Consider the following 19534-nt stretch of genomic DNA (forward strand, 5'->3'; position numbering starts at 1 on the left):
TCGATGCTTGATTGAGAGCCAAGATCAGCAGATGTCACACGAGGCGAGCCCATGGGAGATTCGACAGCTCGCAACGCCACCTGACAGAGAAGGTGGTGATGCTGAAGTCTGGACGGGACAAGGCGAGCCGGCCAGAGGATAGCATCGCCAAAGCGATAGGCAGTGGTCACGGTGTAGGCACAGTATATTACGTCTTTAACGATAACTTTTGTGAGAGATTTTCTATTCTTATAATCCGACGACAGGGACTGTATCGTCGAGACGCGACTGCTTATTTAGGGAAAACACTACTTTTATTAGTGCAATAATAAGGCTGACAAGATGATATTAAGAGGCGTAGCTAATTTTGCCAGAGGTACAGCTGTAATTTTTGTATGTACTTGCTAGGCAAAATCTAGGCAGAAAATTGCTATTAGAGGGAAGTCGCCTTTATATGCTTAACATGCGTGAAAGGTACCTCCCAAGGCGTGTGCGCGAAACCGCTACAGCACGGGGCCGTGATAGACAGGTTTTAATGGTACGTACTTATGTGGTCACTCGACCACTCGGCCAACCGTTTGAGATACATGTACGAAGTGGCGGCGGCATTGGTGCGCACACTGCCGTCGATAGACCGATCTGTGGTGGAGAAGGCGCGGCACCGCCGCTCGTCGAAGCAGGCCTAAATGCTGTTCTGAGCTTGGGTGCCCTGGCGAGACGAAACGTACGGAGTAGCAGACAATTCAGAATTTCCTTCGTTGGGTTGTTTTCGGCCACCCATCACGAAGTACAGTCAATGGAATCCGCACGCGTAGCAAGCTAAAATTGATGTGAATCAAGTTTTTCTTTCTTGTAGCAAGTTGGCCGAGGATTACGCAGTACGGAGTACGCCAGAATGAGTCGACGTGTGGAGCAAGTAGATTTTTCAAGGGCCGACAGCCGAGACGCCAGACAATATTGTGGGACAACCGGCAGTAGGGGTGGTCTCTTGTCTTGGGCTTTTGCTCGCGTCGTCTTGTCCAATTCAACTATCCCAACCACCCAGCATATAGGCTAGGTACTTAGGTAGTTGTTACATAAGAGACGACTTTGTTCCTTGTCACGACATGAGAGAAGCAGACAGAACCTTTTTCCTTTGGGCCGGGGGGTGTGTTAGTTTCCAAGCGGATATATGTGGGTCGTTTTAGTACTAGCATTTTGCACAGTATGTTCGGGCTGCTTGTGGGCAGCAACGGGCGTGGACCTGGATCTGATGCTGTGAGGACAAGCACCAAGGGGACTCCGTTTTGCGCCCCGAAATCAAACTGCCAAGGGACAAAAAGTGGCCATTTTGTTGCTTGCCAGTGTTTTTTTCCTCCTTTTGGACTGGTTGATTGCCGCAGGTGGAAAACATTTGGCCTGGAATGGATGCAAGCAAGGGGGGTGCTTGAGTCACGGAAAATCTCGACTTTGCATCATGTGCTCAATGTGCAGCGTATTCGCTACAGACCCTCATGGCATTCTCGCACGAAAGCAATGCTGAGAGTAATATACGTACTTTGGTCTTGGCCGCCCCGTAGAGGGTTTGAGGTTGAGCGAGATTGAGCGATCAGTCGAGTCGAGGCTTTGAAGGGATGGCACGTACGCGGCGGCTTTGATCGAACGAGGGGGTTTCTGGCACAGTGCAGAGCCATTCGACCAACATCGGCCACCATACCGGAGTGCTCCGTAACAATATTGTTGTTGATGGCCCATAGGCGGAAACAATCAGAAGACAGACATGTCAACTTAACTCACAAGTGGTGGTCTCGAGATCTCGAGTGCCTGTCTCATCCTTGCCCACCAAAATCCACTTGACGTGGTAGGACCCAGTAATTATCACTGTGCTCGAGACACCACATCATACAGTGTCCCATGCGCACTGTACCCCGAGCTGCTCCAGACCTAAGTACCTAGGTACTTATACCTAGGTAGGTACCTACAGATGTACGGAGTACTCTGTGCCGAATACTTGGCACCTGCATAGCCCGCAAATGCAGGGTTTTCAACTGAGGATGTTGGGGCATTCCTCGCGCTCGAGCTGCGGCTGCATCGTCCGGATCCGCGTTTCGACACCTCGCAAACTGTAAAGAAAAAGGGAATTGTACAAGCTTCTATGCTGGCGTCCATGATCATTATATATGCCATTAAATACGTAGCGTGAAACTCATCTGACGAACACAGCGCAACTCACTGCATGCCGTCCGACTCGCAGCCCAGTGGTTATTGTGTGTATCCACGGGCACGGTGAGCATGGATCACAGTGTCTGTCCGCACTGTTACCCTCCTGCACAACCTTTCTCAGCCTGGGTTCCACGCTGGTGGGACTAGGAGCAGGAGCGAAACCTGAGACCCTCGTCAATTCGCCTGGTCCTCGATTACGCATCCTCTTTTGTTCTTCAATAAGCCGCATCCTTCCCTCCTTTAGTCTCGTCGACATTCACTTACGCACGCACGCGCGCAAGTCCGCCAAAAAAAAAAAAAAAAAAAAAAGGGGAAAAAACGAGAAGAGCAAGAAGGAAACAGCCGACCAGACATCGGGCCTTCGGTTCGGGATGGCCTCGCGACCATCAACGCCGTAAATGCTTTCACCATCCACGTCCGTTGAAGCACGGCGCGCCCATCATCCTCCACAGCTGTTTTCAATGCTTCTGATCTAACGAAAGTTTCTCTTCAATATGCTGCGACGGCCGCCAATCGACGAAAGGGGGTCCTTGCAACAGCAGAAGCTGTTTCTTGCCTTCGCCGTTATACTTCTGCCTTGGGTCCAGCTCGCCAACGCTCAATCGCAGCAGGCCGCTCGTTCCGTCATCTCACCACAGCTTGCTCCCGCTGCTGGTGTAGACTTGGGTGCAGATACCAGCTACAAGGACCAGAAGCGCCCACGAGAGAATCATCCAGCCGCTTTTGCTGCCGCTGCCGCTCGAAATCCCGTTCATTGGGAAGCGACTCCCATCAGTGCCGCTACGATAGAGACACCCAGCAGTGGTCATGGCAAAAGATCGGCTCTGCAGAATCAACCTGTTTACCAGCTAGAGGAGCAACGTCAGCAGCAAGCTCGACGGAGCTCGAAAGACGCACCCTCCAACTCTCACATACATAATCACGACAAGATACAACGTAAACCCGATGCGAGCGCCTCCGCAACAACTTTGGCTCCGGATAATTCCGTCCGAGCACCATCTCCTCTACGACGCCAACCTTCTGAGTTGACCACGTCGCAATATGCGCGGAGTCTGGAGGACTGGGAAGTAGAAGACTTTGTTCTTCTGGCGACCGTCGATGGAGACCTCTATGCCAATGACCGCAAGACTGGCAAACAACTCTGGAGTCTCCTGGTCGACCAAGCAATGGTCGAAACCATTCACCACCGAAGTAACAGCTCCGAACTCGATGACGACTATAGCCCTGTGGACCACTACGTCTGGGCTATTGAGCCAAACCAAAATGGCCGCGTCTATGTTTGGGTTCCTGAGCCCGACGCAAGACCGCGATGGACTGGCTTCACCATGAAAGAGCTGGTTGAAGTACTCTCCCCCTTTGCCGGAAATGAACCCGAACCTGCTGTTGTCTATGTCGGCGACAAGAGGACAACAATGGTCACGCTCGATGCCGCCACTGGACGTGTCATCAAATGGTTTGGCACGGGGGGTTCTCACGTTGACGAGGCCGAGAGTTGTCTGAGGCCAAATGCATTGTACGGCAAGGACGCCGAAGAATGCAGCGCTATCGGCACTATTACTCTCGGCAGAACCGAGTACACCGTCGGTATTGAGAGGCGGGACGGAAAGCCAATTGCCACTCTGAAATACGCCGAATGGACCCCTAACAACCGCGACAAAGACCTGTTTCACCAGTACCACGTGTCAAAGGACTATCGATACATCTCAACTCAACATGACGGCAAAGTGTACGCCTTTGACTATGCACGCTCCGACTCCAATTCTGTCCCAGCTCGTCTCTTCAGCCAAAAGTTTGAGGCTCCCGTGGTCCGCGTATTTGATGTTTGTCGTCCTTGGGATGCCACGCCGGATAGCAACCCGGATCTGATTCTCCTACCCCAGCCGGTAATGCCGTCGCCCGACGATCGCACCTCAAACAATATTTTTCTGAACCGCACCGTAACCGGTGGCTGGTATGCCCTCAGTGGCCGTGCCTACCCTCTGATTGACGCCGCCCCCGTGGCCCCGGCCTCGCGTCCCGACGGGTGGGAGAGGATGGAGTCGTGGGACAGCATGACGGAGACAAAATTATCCAAGTTGGTCGGTACCCACTCGCTAGGCACTCAGCACAAGGTACAGCAATTTCCTGCATTGCCTGACCGGCCAGCAACAGACCATGGCATGGAGGATCCGGACAACAAGTCTGTCCCTCAACGTGTCCCGGCCGAGATCGAGGCCCCCACCATTGTGGACAAAGTTAAGAGCATCCCACAAAGTGCAGCGACCAGTGTCTACGATTTTTTCAGTAATCCCGTCCTGATCATTTTCCTCATTGGTCTTCTGGTCTACAACAGGAAGACGTTCACGAGAGCTTACCAGTTGTGGCTTAACGGACGCAGTCCCAAGGATGCGCTGTCATACTTGCTCCCAGGAACAAAACCTGCCGATGACAAACTTGCTGTTCAAGATGATAATACATCGGAATCCGGTGAAAAGCAGTCACCAACAGCCATCACCGCAGAGGACAATTCAAGCGAAGCTAGCTCGTCTGGATTGGACGCCAAGGCTCAGGATTGCAGTCCCCGCAATGACGATGCAAAGCGTGAAGATGAAAGTGCCGCCGACCCCGATCCAACGCCCAAGACCAACGACCCGTCTCCAGAGTTGCGCGCCGGTCAAGATAAGCTAGGCGATGGTGCTGACGATAACACGGCCGGCGGCGGTACAGTCGCAGAGGTGAAGAAGAGGAAAGCCCACCGTGGACGTCGGGGTGGCGTAAAGCATCGGAAAGGTAGACCGCGTGACAGCTCGCAATCCCGAGGCGATGATCCACCAAATGCCACCGTCGAAGAGGCTGTTAGCAATGCCAAGAAGCTAGGAGACCGACCTACCTGGGAACCAGATGTCTTGACAGTTGCCAATGACATGCAGGCCGTGTCCGGTCCCATTATCAAAATGGGAAACATCGAGGTCAATCTCGAAGAACAGCTCGGAACAGGTAGCAATGGCACGCTCGTGTTTGCTGGAAAGTTTGATGGGCGTGAAGTGGCCGTCAAGCGAATGTTGATTCAGTTTTACGACATTGCATCTCAAGAGACTAGGCTTCTGCGTGAGAGTGACGATCATCCAAACGGTCAGTTTCATGAAGATTTTCCTAGTCCTTTCGTCTTGTCCCTAACGAGTTTCCAGTTATCCGCTACTATTCCCAGCAAACCCAAGGCGGTTTTCTCTTCATCGCCTTGGAACGCTGCGCCGCATCATTAGCAGAAATTGTGGAGAGGCCGTACGCATTTCATGAGTTGGCAAATGCCGGCAAACTGGACTTACCAGGGGTGTTGTACCAAATTACCAATGGAATCAGCCACTTGCATAATCTCCGAATTGTTCACAGGGATCTGAAGCCCCAGAACATTCTTGTCAATATGGGAAAGAACGGCAAGCCACGGCTTCTCGTCTCTGACTTTGGCCTATGTAAGAAACTGGAGAGTGAACAATCGTCCTTTGGTGCCACGACCGGTCGAGCAGCTGGAACGTCGGGCTGGCGAGCGCCTGAGCTCTTGCTGGACGACGACGGTCGCGACCTCAACCTGATTGAAGCTAGCACTCACAGCGGATCGGGCTCTGTGCTCGTCCCAGACGGCAACATGCCGCACCATCGACGGGCCACGCGGGCCATTGACATATTCTCCCTCGGTCTCGTCTTCTTCTACGTCCTGACCAACGGTTGCCATCCCTTTGACTGCGGGGACAGATATATGAGAGAAGTCAACATCCGGAAGAACAACTACAGCCTACAGCTTCTGGATGTGCTGGGCGATTTTGCGTTCGAGGCAAGGGACCTGATCACGTCGATGCTCAATGCCAACCCCAAGCTGCGGCCAAGCGCAACCGAGATTATGTGTCATCCGTTCTTTTGGTCGCCCAAGAAGCGGCTCTCTTTTCTTTGTGATGTGTCGGATCACTTTGAGAAGGAGCCGCGCGATCCTCCGTCTGTAGCTTTGGAAGAACTTGAGCGCCACGCCTCTGGCGTCACAAGAGGCGACTTCTTGCGCTCTCTCCCTCGGGAATTCGTGGATTCTCTCGGCAAGCAGCGCAAGTACACGGGCTCTCGGCTCCTGGATCTTCTGCGAGCGCTCCGCAACAAGCGCAATCACTACGAAGACATGCCGGATTCTTTGAAGCGCCAGGTTGGATCTCTTCCCGACGGCTACTTGAGCTACTGGACGACGCGGTTCCCGCAGCTGCTGTTGGTGTGTTGGAACGTGGTGTACAACGTGCGTTGGGAAGATACGGACCGCTTTAGAGAGTACTACGAGCCAGCTGGACTGTAATTTTAGCCTGTCGTGCCATGTTCCATGATTTGACGTGCAAGTTGATGTGTATGGATGGAGTGTTTTGTGTGTCTCTCGAAGCTCGTCGTGTCAGGTCCCTCTCTCTGTGTCTCTGGCTGCCATTTGCTCTCTTCTCCATCCATCCATGTACTCTGGTCCCGTGGCCCACGAAAAGCAGTATTCACACGCAACCTGGCGTCTATGTGATCTCAAAGGCTAATTAATGTGAGACGAACCAAGGCGATGGCGATGAAGCAGCCCGTGCAACAAAGCACCAAAGCGAGCCGGCATCGCAAGGGACGTCATGGGGATCCTGGACGTATGAATTTCGATTACAATGTACTGCGCTAAATCACAAGGCATCCACCCCATGCGGACGCGTCTGCTTTTCCTTTGCAAAAGACAAACACCAGACCAAACCAAACGCCCGACTATCCCCACTGAACGAGAACTTTCTTGCCCTTCCTATTTCCCGACTATCCCCACTGAACGAGAACTTTCTTGCCCTTCTTATTTCCCTTTTTGGGGGTGGCCGCGTCTTGCTCTTCGGCGGCGGCAGCGGCGGCGGGCGGATTGGCAGCGGACGAGCTACTGCCCCATGTGAAGTTGGACTCGGCATGTCCATAGTCGCGACGGACGCCGCGGCCGGATCCGTACCCGAATATGGTGGTGGTCGGCTTGGGGGCGGCGGGAAGAGACGGGAAGGCCTCTTGGTTGCGGGGAATGGTGGACCGCGGCCGGGCGGACTGGGCGGAAGAGGAGGATGATGTCCATGTCGGGCGTGGGGTTGATGCTGGTGACGCTGATGACGCTGATGCTGGTGGTAGAGAGGGGAAGGCGGATGACGATGATGACGATGAAGACGATGGCTGGACGGCGGGACAAGCTATCCAACTTGGCGCAGCCCTGACGGGCGTTGGTGCAGGGCCGCCGGGACGGGTGCTGTTCTTGAGACGGAGGACTCTGTTGGAGTGTTTTTGGGCAGGGGCCGATGCGTTGGGGGACGCCGGGTTGGCGGTGGCGGCGTTTGCCCATCCGCTCGAGCTGGAGGTTGCGCCGTGCATGCCGCCGAGGCCAGGGAGGCTGGGGTAATCGTCGTTGATGGCGCGCCAGTCCTGCCATGCCTTGCGGAGGCTGTCGGCCCTGGTCTTGTCGTCGAAGAGGTCGGCTATTTCCCGAACTAGGGTGCCGAGGGCGTTGGATGGGACGTCGGCGAAGAGCGTGAAGAAGGCGTCGATGAGCTGGGGCGCCGTGAAGCCGCCATGGCGGTAGGACGAGACGTGCTCGCGGAACGTGCCGAGTTTGTTGGCGTCATTGCCGAGGAGGTTGGCGGCTCGCTCGACGACGGAGCTGTGGCGGACCAGGCGGGCTCTCTCCTCTGGCGACATGTTGGAGGTGTCGGAGACGGTGAGAGAGTCCATGGCGCTGGCGAGGTCATTCCGGGGGCCGGCTGCGTTGTTGTTTCGAGCCGGCGTCGATGAGGCTGACGGTGTCGGGCGTGAGGTTGAAGATTGGCCAGCCGGTGCCGAGAGCTGGCCGCCAAAGGACCGGCTCAACACGGATTGCCCCGAGTGAATTGCCAACTGGCGCTGCAAGGCCAGCTCGTCTCTGCGCAATGGCTGGGCAGAAGTCGGCGGCACGGCGTCCGCGTTGGGATCTCTGCCCCTGCCCCCTCGTCGTCTGCCGCCGCGACCTCGTACGTCGCCGTCTCGGTTGCCACCCCGTCTTTCAGTCTGGTACGACTGTCTGATGTCAAAGGAGGACATGTCGACGAGCCTGGCATCTCTCCCTACGGCTTTGCCGGCATGCTTCTCGAGGTTATGCGCCTGGAGGTCCATTTCGGACTCAAACACGACAAACTTCTTTTCCAGGCATTCGCTGTGTGAGCAGATGTAGTGGTCCTTCCTGAAGTGCTGCTCCAGGGCGTTGTAGTCGAGGTAATAGTGAGGCTTGCGTGAATCGCGGCGGTCGCAGATGAAGCACCGCTCGTGCTTCATGAGGCAATGCTCGTACAGCTTGTCGTCGTCGTAGAAGCGCTCTCCGCAGAAGCCGCACAGGGGATGGCCCTTGAAGCCGGTCTGGTCGGCGGCGCCGGGCTTGTCGTCGCCGCGTCTCATGTGTTTCTCCAGCTCCTTGTCTGAAAAGAGCTCGTGCTCGTGCGTGAAAACCTTCTTGTTGCGCGTGCACAGGTCGCACATTCGTTTGCGATGGACCGACTTGACATGGCGGTGGAGGTCGGGCCACCCGAGGCCTGCAAAGTCGCAAGACTCGTCGGGACAATTGTACCGCAGCAGCAGCACGGTATCCCCTACGATGTCATCGTTTGTGTACTTGATGCCAATGTTGGAGTCGGTGGTGGTTATGTCCTTGTCGACATAGTCGTCGAATCGCTTTTCCGCGTCGTCGGTAAATATGACAAAGGGAGCTGGGGTCTAAGACACGAACAGAAACACAGACATGTTAGCATGGCATTCAACTCGGATCCATGGCCATGAGCCTCGCGGAGTGGACGAGTGCGTACTCGGCAATGAACGCAGTCCTTGGTCTTGTAAAGGGCCCTCATTCGCAAACCACATATGTGGCAGGTGGCATGGTTGCAGGGAGCAATGGAATGGTGCGCGACCGGATTGGCACAAATGAAGCAGACATTGGCGTCGTCGTCGGCGTCGGCGTCAGCGTCAGCGTCAGCGTCAGCCGGAGCCGAAGCAGTCGGCGCACCGGTATTGACGTCGGCAGTCTGGGCCTGCTGCTTCAAGAGGGGACCTCTGGCTGCTGCGGCGGCGGCAACGTGCCTCGCTGCTGGATCGGCGGGCGTCGTCGTGCTGTCTGCGGTCCGAGTATTTCCTCCTCGGCCTCGTCTTCCACGCCCGCCGCTACCTCGTCCACGGCCACGCACCCGTCCTCTAGAGCCCTCGTCACGGCCGGATTGAGGTGCGCCCTCGGTAGCAGTCATGGCCGGTGACAGTGACGGGTGAGAGGCTGTTTCCGCTGCGGATGCGTGCGTGTTGAGGAATGGTATCGACTGCGGAGGCTTGTCCTTCGAGAAGGTGTCGACCGTTGGTGGCCGTGGGAGGGCGTTGACCTTTTTTTTTCCTACGCAGAGCGACGTGGCGTTTTGGTCAAATGAATTTGGACATGGAAGCAACGGGACGAACCACCAGGACGACCATATAGCATAGGCGCTTTGTCAGAGCTGTGCGACACGTGATGAATGATAATGGTCCCAGGTCGTCAAGAGGAGGACCATGAATTGCTTGGTAGATTTACGTATGGAGTCGAGGATGGGTGGAAGATGACGATGGCTCGAAAAACCAAGTGCCGGTTGGCAATGCTTCGTACGTTATGTGACTCAGCCCGGCTCTCAACCAATGAATTTTGACGAGGAAACACAGTACGCCCGCCCGATTTGCCCATGAACATAATGCAGACTACCGGCGCCCCATCGTCATCTTCTAGTTCACACGCCGCAGTCGTCTAGGGGTCAGGACACCAGTTTGTGGTTTGCCTAGCATGGAATCACTGGAAACCGAGGTTCGAGTCCTCGCTGCGGCACGGCTTTGTTCAGTGTCAGTTTTTTTGGCGATTTTCTCGATGCTGCCACTGTAAATTCTTTTTTTTTTTTTTCGCTTATGATATGATTAACCTGCCTGCCCTTTTGCTTGGTTGACAACGTTGCAAACCACGCACGTCGCTGCATATTGCCTGCCCTTCTTCTTCTCATACTAGATGGCGTCCGGATTACATGGAATACCGTCCGTGTTCAAACCTAGAACAGGTACCGTAGAAAAGACCCCTTCCTTCATATACCATCGCGAGGCAAGCCCCAGCTGGTGGCCTCCACACGCAACGTACTATAGGGTAGCTTCGCATGCACCGTGCTCATCGTCACGATTCTTTCCTCCATATCAAAACAGACATGTCTCAACAGTGTCTCGTAATCCAGCCCTGGCCAAACTATCGAGCTATCCTATCGACTGGTCGCTTACGAACCCCATGCCCTCCACTTGAAATCGTGTTGAGCATATTTCCATATTTTCCCCGCTTCCCCATTGCCCCTGTCACTGCAACTCTGGACCCCTTCAACTTTCTCTCGCTATACCCATCTCTCGTTGCTAGGCACTCCCAAATTGAGACATGAACCCATGAGTAGTACGTACGGAACGCACCGTCCAATCCCATTTCTCGCCATCCCATGCTGCCGGCCCGAATATCAAACGAAACTAGAAAAAGACATCAACAAAATCAAAATCACTAGATAAAAGGCAAAAAGCACAAGGACGAGAAAACGTCCATGTAGTCTGGATACTCCCCGAGGCGCCAAATGCCGTGATATTCTTTTATTTTTTTTCCCTGGCGTGGACTGTGTTGCGCATGTAAGCCGTGACTGTACTTGACTACTCCTCCCCAACTGGATAGAGATGGTTGCCAATCTCCTTGTTCATCTTGAACATGTCCACTCTAGCCTGTTTAAACACAGCCTGCATTTTGGCGTCGCATCGAATTTGTCGTTTGTCTGCCGGATCTTGCAGGTCGTTTGCCTTGATGTGCTCCCAAAGCTTCTTGACAACTTGCGGACGTGAAAGCTGTATTTGTCGGTCAGCCGGGTTTCGCTGCGGCTTAGGGGGCTGCGTTGCCTACCTGAGTCTCGCCACAGATGTCAGAGAGCGTGGAGCTCAGATTGAAAGGTTTTTGGAAACCACCGCCGGCCTTGCGCTTCTTGACGCCCAGGTCTCCGCTGCCGTTTACGTCGCTGTCTTCATCCTCGCGGGCCTTTTTTGCGCTCTTCTTGCGTGGCGCCTTTCGCTTTTTTACAGCCCGGTCACTCCCTCCACGGGTGGTTCGTCCGCGGGCTAAGCTATTCTCTTGAGCTTGAAGCTGAGCAGCGAGGCGCGCATCTGCGTCTTCAGATGGGGAGGATCGCTTCGACTTCTTTTTCGCTGGCTCCGGCGAGGCAGAAGGGTCAGTCTCGTCGTAGCCGGAGACACCATTAGACCGCTTGAGGGGCGATGGCTCTGGGACATCTTCGGCGTCGGCCCCAGAAACCGCATCGAAGCGGGCTTCGATCAGGCGCTTAATCGCCTCCTGCATCCCTGTTAGAACGCCGTCAAACACACCCCAGTGTCAACCCGCTGCCACGAGCGCACCGCGAAGGAGGCTCTGATTGATCAACTCGCACCTTTTGTTCGCTCAAGTCCTTGCCGCCAAGTCGGCCTTCCAACGCCTGTCGGATCTTTTTACGAGAAATGGTTTCAAGATCGGCAGTCGCCAAGATGCCATCGATTATCTCGGTATAGCGTTCCTGTTCGTCGGAAGTCACTGCAAAGAGGTCTGTTAAGAGAGGGCCTTGGAGCCTAGTGAACAGGTCGGAACGTACAGGGAGCAGACATGGTTACAGGCGACGTCTGCCGAGGTTGAATTCTTCGAATCGAACTACGGGCGGGCAAGCGGAAGGATTTGTACAGAAACGTGGCAGGGCTCGAAGCAAGCCAAAAAGCAGGACGTCTATTGCCAAGGTGTCCCGCCTCTCAGACCATAGCTTGCCGCAGAGCCTCGTAATACCACCTGGTAAGCTTCGAAACACTCGTGACGCGGAGGACGGAGGACGTAAAAGTTGACCGGCCAGCTATAAACGAACGTAGGTGTGGAAGCGCTGTCGCGGGTGGAGTTCGATGACGGCGGATGAGAAATCGCCGATGTTGCTTATCGGATGGGCCTCGAGATGTGCAGCATCGGCAGTCAAAAAAATTGGCGTGGTGAGCTGGGTGTGACGCGCAAAGCGTCAAGCGTTTCGACAAAGGGCAATTGGGTATCTCGGCTTGCGCAGATGGTATAGGTGTAAGCGGATTGGGGGGGCGGAGCAACGGAGAAGTGACCAGCTCGAGGAAGAAAAGAAAAGGCTGACGTGACGGGTGAGCCGTTGCGGCAACGCGAACGTTGGACTTTCGGAGCACGCGAGGCTCGAGAGTTCAGGCTACGTGAAGAAGTGAAGGCGTCGTGGAGGCGGCTGCGGTTGCGGTTGCGGTTGTCAATGAGAACTAGGGCGGAGGTCGCGCCTGCCGTGCCGAACAGTCGGACATGGATGCTCGTGCCAGTGGCTAGTGGTAGAGTGTGCGAGTGCGCCAGTTGATCTTTGTGGCTGGTAGTTACCTGCGAGGCTACGATATGACCAGCGGACTGGTCGACCTCGAGCGTGTGGGGTTGCTATTTGAAGCGCTCACGAGCCTCGTCAGCCACACTGACGCCGCAGCTTTATGTACCTTGGCCAATGGAAGAGCTGAATTGAGACGGTTGAACCTTGGGAACCTTGGCCTTGTCACGTGGGCATCGACGAGGGCGTGTCGTGATGTTTTAGTTTACACACATTGTTACCGCCAAGGCAAAGAAGAAGCTAGGTGCTTTGGACGGACTTTATGCACTGTTACTCTACAGGTACGCAACGAATAGGCGGCATGGGTCGAACTCTTGTTCTGTGGGGAGGGAGGACTAGCAAGAGTGCTTGCTTGCAAAGCCTGCCCGTTCGGGTGCCTCGGTCTCGTCATGACCGCAGATAGTCGCAAACCGGCTCTCCCCATCGAACTGCTGATTTGTATCTCCACATACCCGGTGCGTTTCCCGACTGCAAGCCTTCAATAGCATCGGCCAGCTCCGGGCCCGACCCTTGCTCCTTGATTTGTCGAATGCCGTACAGATAGGTCTTGAACGAGAACAAAACCGCTTGCGTCCGGGGCAGCCGCGTCAGGGTTTGAAGCTCCACTCGGAAATATGTCTGGCGCGAGTCAGCTGGGAATCGGATATTCTATGCACATGTAAGTGTGTGCCGACGTACCTGGTTTATATCCACGGTGTCTTGCGGAGAAACCTCCGCCGCGTTGTCTTTGATGTGATTTTCAAGGGCATACAGGTTGTTGTGGGTTTGAACGGACCACTGTCGAGGAATTATTAAGAAAACTGGCCGGGACAAAGGGGGACAAAGTGAGAGCCCTGTCTCATTTTGATCAACGTACATTTAACCGCTTCACGCTTTTGCCGACCTGAAGCTTGCTGAAGAACCGCTCCATGCTCGCTTCGATCTTGGAGTAGGCCGGGACAGGAGCGTGTATGTCTTTGAGCAAGTTGCCGAACTTCTTGGACGGATCAAAGCCGGAAGGGAAACAGCACATGAATGCCACGCAGAGATGGCCATTCGGGGTCTCGTGCAAGAGGAACAGATCCTCCTCGACTGTTTCACCCAGTGATCGCAGCGCGGCGTCTGCATCGTCTGGCGATTGGGTGGGAAATGTTTTACCCGTCACAGTGTTTTCGAACATGGTCCCGTCGGGGCGTAGTCTGAACATTGTGGGATATCGGGCGGGCAAGTAGTCTCGCAAGAGGTAGGCGTATAGTTCTGTCACGGCCTCCTTACCTCGCGGCAGGCATCCATGGACTGCGTGACCCTTTTCGTCTATGAGACTGCGCCGAAGGGTGACTCTGTCGAGATAGTCGCTGTCGATGGTGATGAGATTGGAGGGCGTGTCTTGCTGAAGGGCTGCGCCTCGGTTTTAGCAGCACCTTTCAACTTTCGAGACGACTGACGGAGCAACTCACCCATGGTGATGTGGAATACCGGCTTGATGGGCAGGTACCTGACGGGCTCTGTTGTCTTCCAGTCGAATTCCTCCAAGGGCTCAATCTCCATCTTGGTCAGCCGGCCATCTGGAACTGGCTTCTCTCGCGATCCGGCACCAGCATTAGCCTGCGGTTTCGTTGCCGCCCTCGAATTGCGAACCTGGCTCGTGTGAGCAGCTATTTCTCCCATGTGCAGGACGCGTACTATGCAAATCACGAACCAGTCTACAAATCGCCGTGATAAACGCGAGTGCGACACACAAGCCGATGATGCTGTTCCTGTCTGATGGTGATGCCCAGGGCTTGAAGCCACCACCACCACCACCACCAAAGCTCGCAGACATGTCGCTGGTTCCAGCAGATGTGTACGAGAAATGCCCTTGATTGAACAAATCCACTCGGACGTAAACGATGAAGAGAAAAACATAAAGCGAACGGGAGACATGACCGGTCCAACCCATGAAACACCTGGATGTGTGGAAGAGCTTACTGGATATACACGACGGCCCGATTACGGCCCCGATCCATTGGCAGTGGCTTCGGCTCTGGGCTCAGCTCCTCAGGGACGGACTGCGAGATATACAAAAGTGGCCTCTGGCTACGCCATTTTTAGGGGCAACAAGGACCGACCTGGTGGACTGTGGATCTTTTCTCCATTGAAGCCGCCCTCGCGCCGCAGCCTACAGGACGCATGATATCAGGTCAGACGGAAGCAGATCCGCGTGTTGAGGGGAAACCCGACCACTAACCTCGTGCCTCCATCGTTTTCCATCCACGATGGCATGCAGGGGTCAAGCGAGATCTGCAAAACTTGTCCGTCATTAAAGCCGTGATGGGCATGCAAGAAACATCACAGCAAAATACAACATGAAAGTCGCCGTTGACTCTCTGGGCATCTGTGGCGTCGGCAGCTCCCGATCGATTTCAACAACCCTTGTTGACGCACATCCTCTCCGCCGGCCGGCATCTCGAGCAGCGCCATCGACGACGGCAAGAATCCCCTCGACGCTGGCATCGATCGTATCGGGCGGCTGGTGCGGGTATCCCCAGTCTCGCGCCGACTCTCCTCCCATGCGCGTCTGGGCCAGATTCCTCATTCTGAAGATGAAGAGCACGGGTGATCCAATTCAAGGCTGCCTTGCCAGGACCATAGGCGCCCCCAGACATCTCCTGCGTCGTTATGCAGCCGACCGACGATGTCATCATGATGACCTCGGGGCTGGCCGACTTTTGCAACAACCTTGGAATATCATCAGCGGCGCAATGGCATTGACCTCGAATGCGGCGCGGAGGTCTTCTGCCACGGCCTGCCCGGCCGTGGCCATGGGTCCCGACATGCCGGCATTGTTGACGAGCACATCGATGCGACTGGGGCCCAAGTCGGCGACAGCCTCGCGCACTTGCTCGGGCCGCGAAGCGCGCGAGAGGTCGAGAGCAATGAGATCCAGGCCGCTCCCGTCTCCCATCTTGACGGCGGCCGGGCTGTATACACTGCGGTGTGCGATGCCTGCCTGTCTGCCACCGTACGATCCCTGCGAAGAGCTAGTTGGATCGAAGAAGAAGTGCGTATTTCTTCCAACACACAATTCAGTTAAATGCCATCTCGCGTATATTTTGCCAGTACATGCCAGCATCACGCCTCGCTCTACGGGAATTAGTCTCCGGAAGCGCATTGTTGCGACAGGCCGAGAGCGTCAATCCTGACGGAACGCCGGCACATGGTGATCTGCATGACATGATTCGTACCCTCGGGACGATCCTCGACGCTCCATATCCATCATTCCACATCGTGGAGCAGTACGCATCTCAAAGGCCACTCACTGCTCCGTACAAGACGACGCAACCTGACATAAGCCTGCACTGCGGCCTGAACGTGGCCAGCTGGCTGCTGGGCATGAAATGCGTCAATGCTCGCAGGTTCCGTGTCTTTGCTGCGGCACCGGTAGGTAACGAATGACTCATGGGCCAGCAAGTCGAAGGGTGCCGCCACCGTTGCAACGTCTCGTGTATAGTGTCACACGGGACAACGGCGTAGCCAGAGGCCACGTTTTACGTGTGTTGGTAGCCAGAGGCCACGTTTTACGTGTGTTGATACCCGCTACGTCTTGTGACAACCTTTGGGTTCCGGCTTAGCAATAGCAATAGTGTCGCGTGTGACACGAGACTTACGGCAGAAAGTTGCTGGGTAAACAGAAGCCCCTGGTCATGGGAGAACCAAGGACATCTAATACCAGAGTGTGTCATGTCAGTGCGGTTGATGAATTGCATTACTCCGAGCCCTGTCACTCCAGCCCTTGTCACAGTGCCATGTCCGAAACGCCGTGGGAAAAGTCATTGCTCATGCCTCACTGGGAGAGTGAGAGTGGAGTTGAGCGAAAAAAACAGGCGGAATCTCGTGCCTTGTGAAAACAAACATTTGCAGCACCCAAACTCCCTCTCTGATATTCAATCCCGCGCTCTGATCCACGGTCACCACTTGAGTTGCTCTTGCCTTCCCCCCCCACGTGTCATGGCACAAGAGACAAGGCTTGTACAATCTTCTACATAAACAGGTACCTTTAGAATGACGCATCATTAGTTCCGTTGACAAGCATTTCTTTCTTTTCCGCCATCTTCGATATCTCGTCGAAGCATCCGGCGCTAGCCGCGACAAATCCCAATAGAGCGGGCGACGGGTTCAACACCTTGCTGGTGAACTCGGGATGTGCTTGTAGCCTAGTCAACAGCGTTAGTAGAGCTTCGGCATTGTCTCGCTTGCAATGCTTACCCGACAAAGAAAGGATGATCCTTCAGTTCGATAGTCTCGACCCGCACACCTTGATCGTCAAGCGAAGTCACGCTGAGTCCGGCATTTTCCAAATCCTCAATGTACTTGGGGTTGACCTCATAACGGTGTCGGTGACGTTCCACCACAACATCGGCGCCACCGTACATGGCGCGAAGCTTGCTCCATTCCGTCCCAGGCTTGAAGTGGGACGTTCGAGTGCCGAGTCTCATCGTGCCGCCCATTTGTCTGGAGAATCATGGTTAGCCATTGCCCGCAGTCCGAGTAAAATGATTTGGGAAACGCGACAACGCACTCCTTGGACCCTTCCGGCATGAAAATAACTACCCGGTGCTCTGCATGGGCAGATATTTCTTCAGAGGTAGCATCTCTCAACCCCATTATATTACGGGCGTACTCCATAACCGCAACCTGTAGACCGAGGCAGATGCCAAGGAAGGGAACTCGTCGCTCTCGAGCCCACTTTGTGGTTTCAATCATGCCTTCCACTCCTCTTGAGCCAAAACCGCCTGAGTAATGTCAGTTCAATACCAGGCATCTCGGGACTCGTGTAGCTTACCAGGAACTATAATTCCTTCAGCTTCACAAAGAGCCTTCCAGGCATTGTGGTACTTGGTGGGTTCCTTCTGTTGCATGTCGTGCTCAAGGTGCTCAGAATCCACCGAAACGAGGTTTAGCTTACGGCCACACCGCATAGCTGAGTGTTCAAGAGCTTTATGCACGCTAAGGTAAGCGTCGTCAAGAGTCACGTACTTTCCAACCAAGGCGATGGTAACAGGCGGCAGGTGATGTTTGGGAGCGACAGTTTTAGTCCAGATATCCCACAGGGCCTGTCCCTGCTGGACTCTGGCTGCTGGCAGAGTAAAGGTAGTCTTGTCCAGGGCGAGGCCTTTTTGTAGCTGCTTCAGTAGACCTTCCTGCTCGAGGAGCAACGGCACTTGGTAGATGGTCTCCATGTCTCGAACGCCAATGACTTGTTCGTATTCGACTTGACAGCTTCGAGCGATTTTCTGGATTGTGGCGTCATCCAGTTCCCGCTCGCAGCGACAGGCAACCTACAAACAATTAGACCCTTGTCAACCACATCGTGGGATGTTTTTCTCTTTGGAATTACCATGTCAGGGATCAATCCAGCCATTCGCATTTGCTTGATAGCGTGTTGTGTCGGCTTGGTCTTTTCCTCCCCGTTGATAATGGGTACGTATGACACTGCAATGCTGAAAAATTTTTCCCGACCGAGTCTGTGTCTAAGTTGGACCAAGGCCTCGATGAAGGGGGCAGACTCAATGTCTCTAGTAGCGTGTTAGTGGCGCGTAATCTCAGGAGCTTTGTGCGAATCCAGTGTTATGTCAATTCAAGACGGCGGGAGACACACACCCGACGGTACCACCCTAGGAGACGAGAAGTTTAGAATAAGGAGCATCCTGTGAGAATTGGAAGCGTGGTAAGCAAACTCACCAGTTCAACTGCGGCGAAATGTCAGCATATCTCTAGTTTGGACTGTCAAGATTGGCGGCCGACGACATACTAATACAGACGTCAGGCTCCTCTCCCGAATCGTCTACAGGAATTTTGGCGACTCTTTCGATCCATTCTTGCATTGCATCTGTGATGTGAGGAACAACCTGGACCGCTGAGACGATGTTAGCATTCACCCTGCAAGGAGGCCTAAGCATACTGAACATGATCGGCTCGTGGAAAGCCACCGACAGGTGGCGTGGCCGTCACGGCATTGATCATAATAGCCGCGGCCCAAGTTTTCATCTTCGATTCCGTACTCTTTCCTAGGTAGTCGCCTCGTCTTTCTTTATCCTGTTCAGGAAGGCGATGTTAGCGTGTAGATTTGAAACGCGGGGGCGTGGCTCACTCGCACCAGAACAAGCTTGTAGATTTTGCCGGTGGTCATGTTACTCTCGTTGCTGAGCTGAATGCCGAGATACCTGACTATTGTGTCAGCGACGTGTCCACCAGTGCCTGTTGCCGCTGCACGTACCTTTCGTAGTTGCCGAGGTCGAGATCCGTCTCCCCGCCGTCGGCAAGGACAAAACATTCTCCATGCCTGAATGATTTTGATTAGACCATGGTTGTGTAACGTGACAGGGTCAACAAGGAGCCGGGAAGTCTTGCTCTAGAGGATTCAACAGTCCAGCATCGGTATTGAGATATGGGTCAAGTTTCTGGGCCTACATGTCGTGGTGTGAGCAATAATAGACTATGCCGTTGTGAAGGGACTGTAGTGGTACGTCGTACGGTAACGCGAAGGCCGAGGGTTTTGAGCAGAAGGCCAGAACTACTGGCTGCGAGAACTCGTCAGTGACGGATGCATGAGAGCGAGCCATGCTAGAATGCTGCTGTACCGATGATGCCTAGGTACTCCGAGATAGAACGTCAGCAAGACGAACCGTGGTTCACATCGTCCCCCGAAGCTGCTGCTAACGCGTTGCTGCATCGAGGTGGACGGCGAATGCGAAGACTGAGGACAGGACGTACCCTTTCCCACGCCGGAGATGACACCGCCGCTGACAAGAACTACGCGCATCTTGCAGTCGATGGAAACTTGCCAGAAGGGAAGCAAACGGACCGGAGCTCGGCGATGCGATGCGATGCGATACACGCCGATGCAATGGTCAAAAACTTTTTTTTTTTTTTTTTTT

At 54.5% G+C, this 19534-nt stretch overlaps 6 protein-coding genes across 6 annotated transcripts; 1 reads left to right on the forward strand and 5 right to left on the reverse strand.

Moving 5' to 3' along the window:
• Positions 1 to 2675: 2675 nt before the first annotated feature.
• On the forward strand, positions 2676 to 6490 carry MAM_00557 (serine/threonine kinase IREI; the record flags this gene model as incomplete). Its single annotated transcript, XM_040819356.1, has 2 exons — positions 2676 to 5292; positions 5349 to 6490. 2 exons carry the CDS (start codon positions 2676 to 2678, stop codon positions 6488 to 6490), a joined length of 3759 nt encoding a protein of 1252 aa, XP_040682621.1.
• A 476-nt stretch (positions 6491 to 6966) lies between these two features.
• On the reverse strand, positions 6967 to 9443 carry MAM_00558 (Zinc finger, RING/FYVE/PHD-type; the record flags this gene model as incomplete). Its single annotated transcript, XM_040819357.1, has 2 exons — positions 6967 to 8922; positions 9012 to 9443. The coding sequence occupies 2 exons, from the start codon at positions 9441 to 9443 to the stop codon at positions 6967 to 6969; spliced, it is 2388 nt and encodes a 795-aa protein (XP_040682622.1).
• Positions 9444 to 10884: 1441 nt separating this feature from the next.
• MAM_00559 (SWIB/MDM2 domain protein) lies at positions 10885 to 11877 on the reverse strand (the record flags this gene model as incomplete). The annotated part of the gene is made up of 4 exons (XM_040819358.1): positions 10885 to 11073; positions 11129 to 11572; positions 11667 to 11806; positions 11865 to 11877. 4 exons carry the CDS (start codon positions 11875 to 11877, stop codon positions 10885 to 10887), a joined length of 786 nt encoding a protein of 261 aa, XP_040682623.1.
• Positions 11878 to 13025: 1148 nt separating this feature from the next.
• On the reverse strand, positions 13026 to 14439 carry MAM_00560 (uncharacterized protein; the record flags this gene model as incomplete). Its single annotated transcript, XM_040819359.1, has 5 exons — positions 13026 to 13256; positions 13317 to 13415; positions 13495 to 14015; positions 14075 to 14255; positions 14317 to 14439. The coding sequence occupies 5 exons, from the start codon at positions 14437 to 14439 to the stop codon at positions 13026 to 13028; spliced, it is 1155 nt and encodes a 384-aa protein (XP_040682624.1).
• Positions 14440 to 15297: 858 nt separating this feature from the next.
• MAM_00561 (NAD(P)-binding domain protein) lies at positions 15298 to 15561 on the reverse strand (the record flags this gene model as incomplete). The annotated part of the gene is made up of 1 exon (XM_040819360.1): positions 15298 to 15561. The coding sequence occupies one exon, from the start codon at positions 15559 to 15561 to the stop codon at positions 15298 to 15300; it is 264 nt and encodes an 87-aa protein (XP_040682625.1).
• Positions 15562 to 16653: 1092 nt separating this feature from the next.
• MAM_00562 (UTP-ammonia ligase) lies at positions 16654 to 19419 on the reverse strand (the record flags this gene model as incomplete). The annotated part of the gene is made up of 12 exons (XM_040819361.1): positions 16654 to 16810; positions 16863 to 17108; positions 17176 to 17389; positions 17440 to 17935; positions 17995 to 18172; positions 18258 to 18271; positions 18339 to 18346; positions 18409 to 18513; positions 18587 to 18692; positions 18754 to 18820; positions 18874 to 18939; positions 19283 to 19419. 12 exons carry the CDS (start codon positions 19417 to 19419, stop codon positions 16654 to 16656), a joined length of 1794 nt encoding a protein of 597 aa, XP_040682626.1.
• Between the last annotated feature and the right edge of the window lie 115 nt (positions 19420 to 19534).

This window comes from Metarhizium album, assembly GCF_000804445.1.
Source record: "Metarhizium album ARSEF 1941 chromosome Unknown scaffold_1, whole genome shotgun sequence".
NCBI classification, from domain to species: Eukaryota; Fungi; Ascomycota; class Sordariomycetes; order Hypocreales; family Clavicipitaceae; genus Metarhizium; species Metarhizium album.